Consider the following 16,864-nt stretch of genomic DNA (forward strand, 5'->3'; position numbering starts at 1 on the left):
TATTAATGGGAAGGTAGTCCAAGTCTCTTTGGATTTTATTTTACTCCTTGGGCATGACTATTTTTATGGCGTGGGAGCTCTTCTCTCTTCACTCTTTCATGTGAAGAATTTCCCACATGAAGGAAGGATCGTGATCATTGACTAACTTTTGTTTGTTAGTCCTAATTTGACTCCTAATAAAATAGCATCACTAAATGTTCCTTATATGCAAGTGGTATCTTCCCCACCACAGATTAATTTTGTGGCAACCTGTTCCATGGCGGCATCTACTGATAATCTAGTAAGTGATGTAGTGCATCATGTATTGGGAGAATTGGAGCCTCATCTTTCCATTGGATCCTTTGATAGCTTCCAGAACATTATTCTCTCATATGATTAGAACCTCTTGGAAACTTTGAGCTTTTGATGGTCATGATTAGGTCCCTGGAACAAAGTTTTTTTTCTTGTGTCAAGCTCGTTAAAAAATGAAACAACCTCTTGCGACAAAGTTCTTTTCTTATGTCAAGCTTTTTGAAAGCTCAGACAATGTTTCATGAGCATAGTTTTTTTCTGATTTCAAGATCGCTAAAAAATGAAACAAATCCCCTTCTAATCTAAACCTTTGATTAGATATTGTGAATTATGAGTTGAGTCTCTCACTTGATCTCGTAAATGAACCTTATTTCCATCCACCTATTAGTAAACGATAGTCTACTTAGGCGAATTAAATGAAGCTTCAAGGGAATATGCCTAGAATTTAGTCATTATATTGGGGGCATGCAAACCTATTTCAAGAATAGTTTTTCTCTCTTTCAAACTTGTGTAAAAAATGAAACCACTCTCAAACATAATTTTTCTCATGTTTCAAGCTTGTCAAAAAATGAAACCAATTTCAACCATAGTTCCCCATGTTTCAAGCGTGTGTAAAAAATGAAACCATTCTCATCCTATTCTTGTGATTTCCATTTTTATCAGCCTGTTTCTACCATACGAACCTTGGTTTTCTCTTTCCATTGTCACAATCTCCTTGGCGAATCATATAACTTCACTTGTTTTTCTTACCCTTTCCTAAGGAACCGCTATGATGAGTGGTCTTATGAGCCAACCACTTGACCTCTACATGTTTTAAGAAGTTCCATCATGACGAGAACCAATATTTACCCTTTTATACCACTCACTACTAGAAATGGATTTCTCTTTCACCTCTTTTCAGAATCCTAAATGTGAAAATATTGTTGAGCACTTGTATTTTCAAAATCATTAAAGTAAATGAAAATACATCTACTCATTATAATTTTAAACACTTTTCTAGATTGACATAAACTATTTACCAAAAACGAATACCTTAGTCGAACATGGCTAATAGGTCCTCCTGATTATTGTTTGCTACCTTTTCGGACTGAAGAGACTATTTAGGAAAAGGAGCCTTTGGAGTTTTCCTTTTTAAACTCTCTAAACATGAAAAGGACTCGAGTTAGAACTTTGTTGGACTCATAAAAAACTTAAACATCGATGTAAGTGTCAAACATGATGAGGCCTAACCACTCCTTCTCACAGTTCATTATGCATACTTACAAGGATTCATCCAAATGATGAACTTACACATGAAGCATATGTTATCCTCCTCAAGCTTATTAAAAATAAAGAGGTACCGACAAAAAATGGCGGGGAAATTGGAAAACATATTAATAAATGTGTTAATGATAGCGAGCTGATCTTGAACATGAAACTCTTCCACTTCATCTTCGTCGCCGTTGAGTTGGGAAATATGCTTGTCTTTTGGTGCATCATACCTTTTCAAAGCCTATTTTTTCGGTTTTGGGTCAATGATTCCAACTTAATTCAGTGTCACTAATGTGTTCAAGAGAAGTCATTCAATTGATATCTACTACGATACGTTTAAGCCTACCTTCATGTTTGTCGTTCCTAAACCAATTTCATATTAAAATCGTTCTGTCTCAAATCATGATACCAGTTTCATGTCATTTATGGGGGATGCATCAAGGCCATCATGCATCAAAGCCATCAATGGAAATTTTCCTCACTCCCGATGAAAGGTTTTCGTCAATGGCCTTCAATCGAAATTTTTTGTGTGGTGCTCAACTTCAAGTCATTCATTCACGCCATGCAGATTGTACTATTGTACGTTGACAGCCATTGACACCAACAATGGTTTCTATCGCATTTGTTAACAACTGACATCATTGGAGAGTAATCATATGGTGTCTACCATGTTTGACTCCAACTCCTTTATTCACATGGTTAGACTCACACATTATATGATCTAGTGAATGAGATAGAAGACCCAAGATCTAGGTCCATCCATCTAGGATGTGATTTCAGGATTAATATAAGATCATAATGTATGTTGGCGATGATCATACGAATAGTCCTCCAATCATTGATCCACCCTTTGTCATCATCGGACATGACTTCTTGATCATTATACATGTAATGTTAGCTTATGTGTTGAATATGGGTATGCTTCCCTCAACAACTATATCATGATGAAAATATATTGTAACAAATGATGATTCAAGGAGATGTTCTTAATTCAAACTTTTCACAAGGTAAAGCACTTTAGTCATCACTTGTCATTTCTAACTTTGCACTTCAGGGTCAATCTTTTATAGGCCATTTTGTCACATCTAAATAGGCCTACCAACTAGATCAATCAACATCCATGAACACCTTGTCATCATACCTACACAAAGTTGTATGCATGACTCTCCAAAATCCCTATGTTTCTGAGTTTGACTACCTTATTTTAGTGCTTTTAAGTCCCAACGGACCCTGGCCCTTTAGGGAACTATGTTGAGTAGCACGTTTCTCCCTTCTTCGCCTTCTCTCATCAACAATAGGTTGTTCCTTATTTGGGGTGTGTTGATTCTAGAAATTCAAGAAAAATAAAAAGAATCCTGAAGCTTCCTCTTCTAGAAGCTTCTAGGATTTGTTACAACCATTTACCTTGGATATGAAATTTAAATCCTATCTGATATGAATATTTAACCTCTTACCTCTTGAGCTCATCGTCCCCTTCTAAGTGGATCTGAAGCATCGATTGGTAAATGGATAATAATTTCTAAACTACCACAGTCTCCTATAAATATATAGCCATGTGCAACATGAGGGTTGGAATTTAGAGACTAATCATACCCTCATATTGTTTCTTTGATGATAAGAGATTTATCATTTCCATGCATAAGGATGACCTTGAGGTGTGCATTGTGACAAGGAAGGATAAGTCAACTTGGGGAGATCTCTACAAGATCAGTTTCCACTTTTGGTTGTAAACTCTCTCCCTTTCATATTAATACAAAGAGTATATTGTTTTCCCATATGTGTTATGTTATGTTTACATTCATATATTTCAATGCTATGTTGATCCATTGAATAGAGTTATTGGATAATGGTACATAGATGTCATAGATATTTGGTTTGTGTTGAGTGTTTGTGCAAGATCAAATTATAGGGATGAGAGCTATGACTCGAGCTTATAGACTGAGAGGAGAATGAAGCTTGTTGGGGATCCCATTAAGCATATTTCCATTCTCCAATTTCTCTAATGGTGACATTATATTATTTTCTTTCTGTTGTTCTAGAGTAGGCCACTAGTTGTAGGGAGGATACTTTTGTCTGCAGCCATAGGTTTCATATAACAATATCCATTCTCATTTTTTCTCCATTGATTTTATTAGAATGAAATCACCACATATTAACCATAGATCGTACTAGAATGGGTCCAAGATTTTTTAAATTTTGAAGAAAGTTATTTTTTTTCAGAGTCAAGTGAGGACCATAGACATTGGTTATATATCCAATTTCATCTAAGCCAATTAAATAGAAAGAGGCCAAGATAATATGAGGAGTAGGTGTATAATTATTAGTTTCTAAGGTTTCCAAATCATAACAAGTCCCCATGTGTGACTACTAGCATCCATTGCTAGTGTTTGAACACCTTTCCAACTCTAGAATGCAATTTCACTTACCTTTTCACTAAAACATTTAGTATCACGGGCGAAGTATCATCACACGAATATATAAATAGATATGTTCCTTAAGAAGAATTTATTCTATGATATATTTTGGGGCCTCTAATGTTCAAATATATTATATTCATGGAATTTTGGTTTGGGTATAAGGAAATTCCTTTCTCATCAACATGGACCATCCTTAATTAGCCAACATTTCTCCAACTTGTCTGATCAAGTCCTTGTTGTAGTAATGCTATACTTTTTTTACCATCTTTACTAGCTTACAAGGATCTTTAAATGTGTGATGTTAAATGCTTAGATAAGGATTCAAATACTTGGATTCATGTTGAGTATTAACTTTTCGTTTGTTTTCCTTGAGATAATCTTTGTGAAGGATATGAATATGATGATATAGAATAGTTTACGGATACTTCCCAATTCCAATACTCTGCTAGTTCTAATAGGATTTATTCACATAGATCCATGTCCTTTGAAGTGACATGTGTCTTATCTTCTTCAATTATTATTTTTGCCATATATTTTGGAAAGGATTCTACTAATATTCTAGTTGAGTCTTCAACTTGTACTTTTCTAAAATTAATAATGCATTTGGGTTACTTCTCCATTTTGGAGGATTCATGATCATCATGTTTTGTTGAGATAGTCTCTTGGGAGGTTAGAAACTCAAACTTATTTTTATATACAGGTTTTTGTCATGAACTCACTTCCCCTTAGGACCACATATACACTTTCCTTTATGTGGCTTTTTCAAAGGGTTCTTGGTTTATATTAGTGGAGTAATCCACATGAATTCCTTTGAGATAAGAGGGAAATCCTTGAACATGTGTCCAATTGCATGGCACCATTGACATCAAAATAGGACATGCCCACAGTTTAATGATGACTCTAGATATTTTCTTGATAATAAATGTATATTAAAGCTAATATATGCTATGATATAATCATATAGATACATATAGCGAAATAGGATGTGTTATCATCCTCTTTTTGTAGACTTAAAAAAATTAACTAAGTTGGCAAAGGAATTACTGATTCCATGGAGAGTTTCTTATTCGTAGTATTCCTTTAGGAGAGAAATAATTTAGAGATGAACCAAAATAACTAAAAAAAAGGTTCCTTCTTTGGGTTGTATTTCTCCTTCTATAATCTCATGAAAATCCTCGCATTATTGAAGAAGTAAGGATCTTGCTATAAAATTTATGTTCTACTCTCCATACTAGCAATTTTTTTTGTACATAAGCCTTTGTCTCCTAACTCCAAGTTTACTTTTTCCTTTAGGCTTCCATTTATTTTGGATCCACTAGATCAATTCTTTTCCAAAAATCCACATCCCTATAAACTTGTAGATCAAAGCATGATCTTGCATATATTAAATGTATTCTACTATCTTGCTATATTGAAGTTCATATTCTGAATCTTGCATTTCACTAGATTTTGATTCTGCCAATATGCACCCAACAATAGCTTCTTTAAGTGGCCTCTCTCTTTTCTTATCCATAAATTGTCCTGGATATACTTAAAATCCCAAAATCCCAAATCTACACTATGAAGGTTTATTTCTCTTTCCATTTATGGATTTGTAAATTACTATTTAGTTATCTACGCATGCACATTATAATTATGTAGAAAATAGACAACAATTAAATAAGAAATCAGAGTACATTATTTGAGAAAAGATATAACCTGGTAACCCTTTAGAGAGAAAACCCAACTAGAAGGTGAGGTTTCTCTCCTCTCTTTATTTGAATAAAGAATGTTTGCAAGCATAATGAAGTAAGACATGTGTCTCATGGGCTGCTATATTGAAAAAATCCTCTCTATGTGCCAGTGTCTCTTTGTATCCCTCATAGCTCCTTAGTTTGTTTGTGAAACAAAATGCATAAAAAAAATGGAACACCTTTTCCTCCTAGTGGCAAGTTACAACACAACATGATAATTTACCAGTGGTTAGGTGAGACTACCTCAACTCTTCAACTGAGGTTAAAATACACAATATTCTGGAGCCCTTGTTGTGATGATCATGTGGGTAACCCCTTTTCCATGAATAATTTAGAATGATGTGGCATCCTCTCGAATTATGGTGGTGAAAACACTAAGGTCAACTTTCAAGTGGCATAACATTTTCAAACTATGATTGAGGCAATGACTACTCCATTCAAAGGTTCTAAATGTGCACAATATGAAAGAGAGGTATTGTCTAATGCTGAAAAAAATTACCCATCAATTAAAAACTAAGAAACAATACAAGAGTTTAGTCTAAGTGGAAGTTAACCACTATCATCATCATGGTAAACCTTTTAAAAACTTTTTACACCACTATCATCATCATGGTAAACCTTTTAAAAACTTTTTACAACCAACACTCTTGCACGTAAATTTTTTAGCTACAAAACTCTTACACGTATACATATTTTTGTACTTTATTTAAAACATAAATATTCTTTAAAGAACATTTATTATGAAACCCTCCAAATCCAATTGATGTCGAACGTGACGATTAACGAGTTTGAAATTTTTTGTCGGCCATACCTATTTCAAATATTAATATATATCAACACCAACCTGACGTTGATGGCAAGAAGTAGCAAAGACAAATTAGCGCAAGGAAGCTTTGACAAAGAGGTGGGTTTGATTGGCCACAGTTTCTGTTACTCGAAGCGAACTCGGAGCGAATTCAATCTTCTTCGGTGAACTCCAAACAGTTTCTTGTCAGGGAAATGGCCATCCAACAAGCTGCCATACCTAAGGTTCCTGATGTACAGCAGATTGGGACTGCCTTTGTGAACCACTATTACAATGTTCTTGTTCGGTCACCTGAATCGCTGTACAAATTTTATCAGAATTGCAGCATAGTTGGTCGCCCGGACCCCAGTGGACAAATGATATCGGTGACTACTGTGGGGGGTATCAATCAGCTGGTAACCTCCCCAGACTACAGTGCGTTAGAGGTCGAGATCAAGACAACCGATTCACAGTTGTCTTATAACAAAGGATTACATGTTTTGGTTACTGGATCAATTACCTTTAAAAACAGTGGAACGCGAACATTCACTCAATCCTTTTCCCTCGCTCCTCAGGAAAGGGGGTACTTTGTATTGAATGACGTTGTAAGGTATTTAGGTGAAGCACCACAACGACAAGAGCAAAATGTTTCGGAAGATGCTGCCAAAGCATATGATGTCTCAGGCCCAGTTGTCAAACCTGAAGAAGTAGGTCAAAGCGATGTGAGTGAGCCATCCACAACAGCGCTGGAGGAACCTGCTAATGTTGCTGAGGAGGTACATAAAAATGACGTGCAGCAGAAGGAAGTCACAGAAGACTCAGGTGGCCAAAAGGGATCAGAAATTGAACAAGCTCAAAATGGAGAACTGCCTCCTTCTCAAGAAACTCCAGCAGAGGTCCAAGCAAGTCAAAAGACCTATGCTTCAATTCTTAAACAAAATGCAGCACCACCCGTTGTTGCAGTTAAGAAATCGTCTCTCGTGACGGGAAGGGATGTACGAAATTCAGCTCAACGTCCAGCAACTACTTCCATTTCCACTGCACCAAGTTCCAATCATGTCATTAGGACTGTTAAAAGCACTGCAGAAGAAAGTGGGTTCTCTATTTTTATCAACAAGTTGCCTGTGAATGTTACAGCTTCCCAACTTGGGGAGGAGTTTAAGAAGTTTGGGGCAATTAAGCCTTCTGGGATTAGCGTTAAGAGTAGCAAAGGGAGTCAATACTGTTTTGGTTTTGTTGATTTTGAAGAAACAGCTTCAGTCCAACGTGCAATTGATGCATCCCCTATTCTAATTGGTGGCCGTCAAGTCTTTATCAGGGAGAAACGCCCTCCTGGGGAGGGTTTAACAAATGATGGAGAAAGAGGACGTGGTGGCTATTCCTATCGCGTTCAAGGAAATGGACCAAATTATTTCGTAAACAACAGAGCTGGACGAGGTTCCTTTCCTGGACGTGGTAATGGTGGCTTTTCTGGTGCAAACCAAGATGGATACCAAAGAGATAACATTCAAATCAGAAATGGTGGAAGAGGCAGTCAGCGAGGTTCTACGATGAACAACAACGTCAGCAATCCTAGAATTTGATAGGTTACCGTAGGGTGTCCCCCAAACACTTGATGATGACTTGAAGTGTTCTTGCAATGTTTCTATAGAATTCACCACCTTAAAATTGCTAGTTTGATAGAAATGACATTTCAATCATTTCAAGTTTCTTCAAATATCTTATATATTTCTAAAGTGGAACACATGAAGTATTAAAATTATTTTGATATCATTTTTAATTCCAATCGATGGATCAATTTGAAATAAATAAAGTATACATGGTAGTAATACATTATAGATTTGTGACTCTAATTTAATAACTGGATGTAGCATACCTTATATGTGTGTGATCCCAATTATACATGATATTCATGCTCATGTGACACTCAGCATAGGTTATCCTGTCATTAGCTTGAATTTGAATTACTAAAACCAATTTGACCTTGCATTTACTATAGATTTAGCACAATAGACTTGAAATCTATAATCCAGACAATGATATTCAACCTATGAACTAATTCCCTTGTTTGTTAGCACATCATCGCCAAAATTCATCTAGTTAGTTTGAATTACTGAAACCAATTTGACCTTAGCATTTACTATATATTTAGCACAATAGAGTGGAATTTTGTAATCAAAATCACTTAAGTTAATAGTTAGTGTTTCAATAGATCCTTGGTTGTGAACCCTTGGGAATAAAGCCACAAGAACATGGGTTATTGTGGAGAGTGATGATGAAGTAGTAGATTAATTAATTGGTTTAGTGAGGACAATAGGCATTCATTATAAATCTCATTTCAGCTAAGAAAATTAAATAGAAGTAGGCCTGGAGTATGAGGATTAGGTTATAAGCTTGTAATGATTACTTTTGGGCGCATCCAAATCATAGCCAATCTAGTTGTGAGAGACTATTGACATCCATTGTTGTTGAGTCAACCTTTACAACATTACGATGCCATTTCTTAATTAGTCACCATTTCTCCTACTTATTTGATCAAGTCCTTATTGTAGTTATGCTTGTCCTTCTTTCCAATCAAGTGACAACCATAATTATTTGTTATAAATCAAATTTCAACTATGCCAATTAAATAGAACTAGGCCAAGAGTATGAGGAGTAGATAATAGGTTTGTAATTATTACTTTTGGGTGCTTCCAAATCATAGTCAATCCCCTTATGTGACTATTTGCATTAATTTCAATTGATTGACAACCTTTCCAACACTCAGATGCAATTTCACTTATTATTTCACTATAACATCTGGTACCTTGGGGTCTCTAAGGTTTCAATATACTATCTTCATTGATTTTTGGTTTGGAGGGAAATGCCTTTGTCATAAGCATGGCCTTTCTTGAATTAGGCAACATTTCTTCTCTGATCAAGTCCTTATTACAATTATGTTCCCTATAGTATCAATGTCCTATCTTCTTCAACTTGTCCTTTGTTGAAATAGATTTTGAGTTGGGGTTACCTCCTTCCCCATCCAAAAAGTTGAGGTGCCAACTTGTCACATGATCTAATCCTCAAGGATGTATTCTTGGTCGTGATGTGTAAGTACACTTGTGCCCCAACCTATAAATCCTTAAACAACTTGTTCTAATCTGGATAGCATTTATGTCTGTCCTGTGCTGCCTTTAGATTCTTTTTAGATTCTTTTTTATTACCTGCATATCCTATTCTATCTCTGCCAACATATCTCATCCTATCAACAACATTTTCATTGGATCACTGCAACTAATGGGAGTGTTACAACTCCTCCCATATAGTGCCTCAAATAGACTCATCTTGAGTGACTATTGATACCCATTGTTGTAAATAAACTCAAGCAGTGGAAGTTACTCCTATCTCCTCTACTAATACATGAAATTCATCCTCAACATGTCCTCGAATATCATATTGAACCTCTCTCTCTATGTCCTCGAATATCATATTGAACCTCTCTCTCTATCCATCTATTTGCAGATGATAGGCTATGTTGAAGGCCAACTCTATAACCAAACCAACAAAAAACTCCTTCCAAAACATGGAAGTGAACTAAGAATCCATGTCTAACGCAATCTTCCTTGGAAAAGAATGCAACCTCACTACATCTTTGATGAATACCTATGCCAAAATCACTAGCTCAATAAGTAGACTTAACTAGAATGAAGTGCTATAACTTAGTCAATCCATCCACCACATACATGATGGAATCATGTTTTCTAGATGTCCTAAGTAAACCTATGATGAAATCCACGAAAATGACCTCCCTTTTCTACTCTAGAATCAGAATTGGTTTTAGTAGTTGACCTATATGCTTGCATTATGCTTTGACCTATTGAAAGTCTAAGCATCTAGCCACAAGCTCTACCACTTCCTTCTTCATATTCGAGAAATGATAAAACTTCTTCACTACTGTCAATGTCTTATAGTACGTTGGGTTATCTAAAGACGGCATCACATGAAAATCTCAAAATATAGTCTTCTGGATCTCACTCCCATTCAACACATAGATCCTGTCCCTAAATCTCACCAAACCATATGTTGTAAGACAATAGTCCTCATCTCGATCACTTGTACCCTCATATAACTTGTGCGTAAGCTCCATGTACCTATCATCCTCTTGTCTTACCTATAAGATCCAATCATGTAGATCTATCGCACAAGAGCTCATAGTCACTATGTGATTCACCTCTACTCTCCTCCTTAAGCATGTGCAACCCTATTCAACTCACTAGTCGTGGCCAACTATCTAGCTTATTTGGCATTTAGATTTGATTGGCCAAATAGATACCTCAATCCATTGTGATCGCTCATCAATATGAACATCATGCGAAGAAGATAATGCCTCCACATGTCCAATGCATGGATGATTGCTGCTAACTCAAGATCATGTGTAGAATAATTCTATTCATGTTCATTAGGTTTCCATGACTCATATCCTACTACCTATCCTTTTTAAATAAGAGCTCCACCATGTCCTCTCTTGTAAGAATTTGTAGATACCAGAAAATTTTTGTCTTGATCTGCAATACTTAACACTCGAGCCTTTCTCAACAACTTCTTCACTATTTGAAATTGTCTTCACATTCCTCTGTGCATTCAAATTTCTTACCTTGCCTCTATATTGACGTAATAGGATATGCAATGCAATATAAGTTCCTTATGAACCTCCTATAATAACCCGCTAACCCCATGAACGACCTTACCTCATAAACATTTCTAGGATCTTCCCACTCCATGATAGCTCTTATTTTCTAAGGATCCACTCCTATGGCTCCCTTGGAAACAACATGTTCGATGTAATGTACGTTTGTTTGAAAGAAACTACATTCTCTTAACTTGCATTCAATACCTCTACTTCCTCAACATTCTTACCTTTATCGCTAGAAATATGCACTACAAATAACACACACACTTTTCTGCGACTACGCTTTACTTACATCACTCTCACCATTCTAACTAATGTTTCCATCTTCTTACCCTGCAATATTATTTATTCTCCATTGTCATCCAAACACAAAATGGACTTGTCGTAACAATCCACTTTCCTCCCATGAAAATAGAACCTGTTCATATCCAAAATCATACTATATGATCCCGATGACAATAGAAAGACACAAGGAAAGATAGAAAGACACAAGGCAAGATTGGTTGTGAAAGGATATAAGCAGTAGTATGGAAGAGACTATGAGGAAACTTTTGCACCAGTTGCTAGAATGGAAACCGTGAGAGCAGTGCTCTCCATAGCAGCACAAAACATGTGGAAAGTTAACCAAATGGACGTGAAGTGAGAATTCCTAAATGGAGTGTTAATGGAAGAGTTTACATTGAACAACCTCTAGGATATGAAAAGAAAGGCCAAGAGCACAAAGTGTGTAGATTGAATAAAGCTCTTTATGGGTTGAAGCAAGCACCAAGAGTGTGGTACACTATGATAGATTCCTATCTACTGGAAAATAGATTTGAAAAATGTGAGGGAGAACCCACTCTGTACATCAAAGAAAAGGATGGTAAAATACTAATTGTTGTGTTATATGTTGATGATGTTATTTCACAAGTAATGATGATTACCTTATTGATAATTTCAAAACAGTCACGAAAGAAGAATTTGAAATGATTGACATGGGTTTGTTGAGATACTTCTTAGGAATATAAGTAGAACAAAATGAAAACGATATTTTTATCTCACAAGAAAAATATGTTAATGAAGTGTTGGAAAGATTTAATACGCACGAGAGCAAAGCAACAATCACTCCCACAGTGATGGGATTAAAACTCAGCAAAGAGGACAACAACAAGGATTTTGATCCTAGTTTGTACAAGAGCATAGTTAGTAGCCTCATGTATTTGACTGCAACTAGGCTAGATATAATGCATGCTGTTAGTTTAATTTCTAGATTCATGGAGAGGCCAAAAGAAGCACATTGGCACGCAGCAAAAAGGATTCTGAGGTATGTTAAAGGTACTAAAAGGTTTGGCATTTTATATACTATTTTAGAATGTTTAGATTTAACTCGATACACTCATAGTGATTGGGCTCGAAGTGTAGATGATCGAAAAAGCACATCCGGTTATGTTTTTCACATGGGTTCATGAGCCATTTCATGGGCTTCTAAAAAACAGCCTATTGTAGCATTGTCTACAGCAGAGGCAGAATATGTGGTAGCTACAGTAGCAACGTGTCAAGCAATTTGGATGAGAAGGATGTTAAGGAGCTTATGCCAAGAACAAGCAAAAGGAACTGTGATTTTTTGTGACAATAGCTCAGCTATTGCATTATCCAAGAATAATGTGTTTCATAAGAGAACAAAACACATTGACACAATGTTTCATTACATCAGGGAATTGGTAAACAATGAAGAAATTGCTTTAGAACACTGCAAGACTCAGGAGCAGGTTGTTGATATTCTGACCAAACCATTGGGGTAGAAAAGTTTTGAGTTTTTGAGTAAATTTCTGGGTATGACTCATAACCCAGTAGTTGAAATTGAAGGGGAGTGTTGAAATACTAATTTCAACTGCAGTGTTTACTTTTGGAAAATTGCCAGTTCCTTCCCCGCACCACTTTTCACCGATTGATGGCTTTCCTCTCACGGTAGCGAGCATATTCAATGTTGGACACCTGTCTGAGCAGTTTTTACCAAAACTACCTTCCCCGACGCGTAAAGTTCAGAAGAAAGGGTTGTGCGAGATTGACCGTTAGCCATCCGATTATTGAGGGCAAGATCAACATTATGATAGCTCATGAGCATGAGGGTACTTCACTGCTTCTTGTCCCTAGATCTTCCGTGCGATATTGCAGAGAACCGTAATCTACGGTTAAAACAAAAAAAATCGCCATGTTAAATGTAATTAATATAAATGTATTGTGGTTGGTAAATAGGAGGTGTAGCATTTTTTTTAATTCACGGGTGTAATTATTTTTTTACACGGCACAAGTCAAACAAAAAATTTATGTCATGTTTTTTTTTGTTGTTGAATATGAAAAGAGGGCAATACGCAGCAGCAACGCGCATATGAAAAGAAGTAAGAAATTTTTACACACAACAATGCGAATGTAAGGAATTTTTTTTTACACACAGTAGTGTAAAAGAAGTTTTCAAGCAAAGACAGTGTATTTTCCAGCAAAGACAGAGCTTTTTTTTTGCACAGCAGTGCAAAGATAGGGTGTGTTAAATTTGCATGAGAGATAGTGAAGTTTTTTTTTGGGACTGCATCTGAAGAGTTCTTGGTGAAATCCCTCTCTGAGAGGAAGAATTTTGTAATAGCTATCTTATTAATGAAAACAAGTTTCTTTTTCTGTGTGTTGATGAAAATCTGTCCTCTCGAAACATTTATTTTGTTTTCCCGTGTTAAGAAACAGAGAATTATTCTCTGTTCAGTTATTTTTGTTCTCGAATTATCAGAAATTCCCAACATCCCAACTTGGGGAGGAGTTAAAGAAGTTTGGGGCAATTAAACCTTCTCGGATTAACGTTAAGAGTAGCAAAGGGATTCAATACTGTTTTGGTTTTGTTGATTTTGAAGACATAGCTTCAGTCCAACGTGCAATTGATGCATCCCCTATTCTAATGGTGGCCATCAAGTCTTTATGAGGGAGAAACACCCTCCTCGGGAGGGTTTAACAAATGATGGAGAAAGAGGACATGGTGGCTATTCCTATGACATTCAAGGAAATGGATGAAATAATTTAGTAAACAACAGAGCCGGGGGAGGTTCCTTTCCTGGACGTGGTAATGGTTTCTTTTCTGGTGCAAACCAAGATGGATACCAAAGAGATAAAATTCAAATCAGAAATGGTGGAAGAGGCAGTCAGCGAGGTTCTACCATGGACAACAATGTCAGCAATCCCAGAATTTGATAGGTTACCGAACAGTGTCCATCCCCAAACTCTTGATGATGACTTCAACCTGTATCTGAAGTGTTCTTGCAATGTTTCTATAGAATTCACCACCTTAAAATTGCTAGTTTGATAGAAATGTCATTTCAATGCTGGACACGGTAGCGAGCATATTCAATGCTGGACACGTGTCTGAGCAGTTTTTGCCAAAACTACCTTCCCCGACACGTAAATTTCAGAAGAAAGGGTTGTGCGAGATTGACCGTTAGCCATCCGATTATTGAGGGCAAGATCAACATTATGATAGCTCATGAGCATGAGGGTACTTCATTGCTTCTTGTCCCTAGATCTTCCGTGCGATATTGCATAGAACCGTAATCTACGGTTAAAACAAAAAAAATCGCCATGTTAAATGTAATTAATATAAATGTATTGTGGTTGGTAAATAGGAGGTGTAGCATTTTTTTTAATTCACGGGTGTAATTATTTTTTTACACGGCACAAGTCGAACAAAAAATTTATGTCATGTTTTTTTTTGTTGTTGAATATGAAAAGAGGGCAATACGCAGCAGCAACGCGCATATGAAAAGAAGTAAGAATTTTTTACACACAGCAATGCGAAAGTAAGGAATTTTTTTTTACACACAGTAGTGTAAAAGAAATTTTCAAGCAAAGACAGTGTATTTTCCAGCAAAGACAGAGCTTTTTTTTTGCGCAGCAGTGCAAAGATAGGGTGTGTTAAATTTGCATGAGAGACACTGAAGTTTTTTTTGGGACTGCATCTGAAGAGTTCTTGGTGAAATCCCTCTCTCAGAGGAAGAATTTTGTAATAGCTATCTTATTAATGAAAAAAAGTTTCTTTTTATGTGTGTTGATGAAACTCTGTCCTCTCGAAACATTTCTTTTTTTTTCCTGTGTTAAGAAACAGAGCATTATTCTCTGTTCAGTTATTTTTGTTCTGGAATTATCAGAAATTCCCAACATCCCAACTTGGGGAGGAGTTAAAGAAGTTTGGGGCAATTAAACCTTCTGGGATTAACATTAACAGTAGCAAAGGGATTCGATACTGTTTTGGTTTTGTTGATTTTGAAGACATAGCTTCAGTCCAACGTGAAATTGATGCATCCCCTATTCTAATTGGTGGCCATCAAGTCTTTATGAGGGAGAAACACCCTCCTCCGGAGGGTTTAACAAATGATGGAGAAAGAGGACGTGGTGGCTATTCCTATGACGTTCAAGGAAATGGACGAAATAATTTAGTAAACAACAGAGCCGGGGGAGGTTCCTTTCCTGGACGTGGTAATGGTTTCTTTTCTCATGCAAACCAAGATAGATACCAAAGAGATAAAATTCAAATCAGAAATGGTGGAAGAGGCAGTCAGCGAGGTTCTACCATGGACAACAATGTGAGCAATCCCAGAATTTGATAGGTTACCGAACAGTGTCCATCCCCAAACTCTTGATGATGACTTCAACCTGTATCTGAAGTGTTCTTGCAATGTTTCTATAGAATTCACCACCTTAAAATTGCTAGTTTGATAGAAATGTCATTTCAATCATTTCAAGTTTGACTTCAAATATCTTATATATTTCTAAAGTGGAACACATGAAGTATTAAAATTATTTTGATATCATTTTTAAATCCAATCGATGGATGAATTTGAAATAAATAAAATTTACATGGTAGTAATACATTATAGATTTGTGACTCTAATTGAATAACTTAAGTATGCAATGTAGCATACCTCATATGTGTGACCCCCTAATTATACATGATATTCATACTCATGTGAGATTGAGCATCCATTATCCTACATTCATTAGTTTGAATTTGAATTACTGAAACCAATTTGACCTTCTCATTTACTATATATTTAGCACAATAGACTCGAAATCTATAATTGTGACACTGATGTTCAACCTATGAACAAATTCCCTAGTTTGTTAGCACATCATCACCAAAATTCATCTCAATATTTTTTTACTGCTACACAATTTTCTTCTCATATTCTCATTGCAATAAGTAGGTCATACAACAGTTTCTTCACCTCATTCTATGACGATTTTATAGTGGTTTTGTTGCCATTATTTTCTATAAAATTAATTGTGTTTTGTAATCAAAATCACTTAAGTTAATAGTTAGTGTTTCAATCGATCCTTGGTTGTGAACCCTTCGGAATAAAGCCACAAGAGCATGGGTTATTCTAGACAGTGTTGATGAAGTAGTAGATTAATTGATTGGTCTAGTGAGGAAGAAAATTAAATAGAAGTAGGCAGGGAGTATGATGATTAGGTTATAAGCTTGTAATGATTACTTTTGGGAGCATCGAAATCATAGCCAATCCCCTTGTGAGAGACTATTGACATCCATTGTTGTTGATTCACAACCTTTACAACATTAGAATGCCATTTCTGAATTAGTCACCATTTACTCTACTTGTTTGATCAAGTCTTTATTGTAGTTATGCTTGTCCTTTTTTCCAATCAAGTGACAACCATAATTATTTTTTATAAATCCAATCTCAGC

General features: G+C 36.0%; 1 protein-coding gene across 1 annotated transcript; it reads left to right on the plus strand.

Annotated features, from left to right (window-relative positions):
* The first annotated feature begins 6,691 nt into the window (after positions 1-6,691).
* Positions 6,692-15,764, plus strand: LOC149256127 (nuclear transport factor 2-like). Its single transcript, XM_089455240.1, has 2 exons — positions 6,692-8,038; positions 15,309-15,764. The coding sequence occupies exons 1-2, from the start codon at positions 6,692-6,694 to the stop codon at positions 15,762-15,764; spliced, it is 1,803 nt and encodes a 600-aa protein (XP_089311366.1).
* The last annotated feature ends 1,100 nt before the right edge of the window (positions 15,765-16,864 follow it).

The sequence above is a fragment of the Pinus tabuliformis genome, chromosome 7 (assembly GCF_031772625.1).
Source record: "Pinus tabuliformis cultivar Carrire ecotype Pingquan chromosome 7, CPIR1, whole genome shotgun sequence".
Lineage (NCBI taxonomy): Eukaryota > Viridiplantae > Streptophyta > Pinopsida > Pinales > Pinaceae > Pinus > Pinus tabuliformis.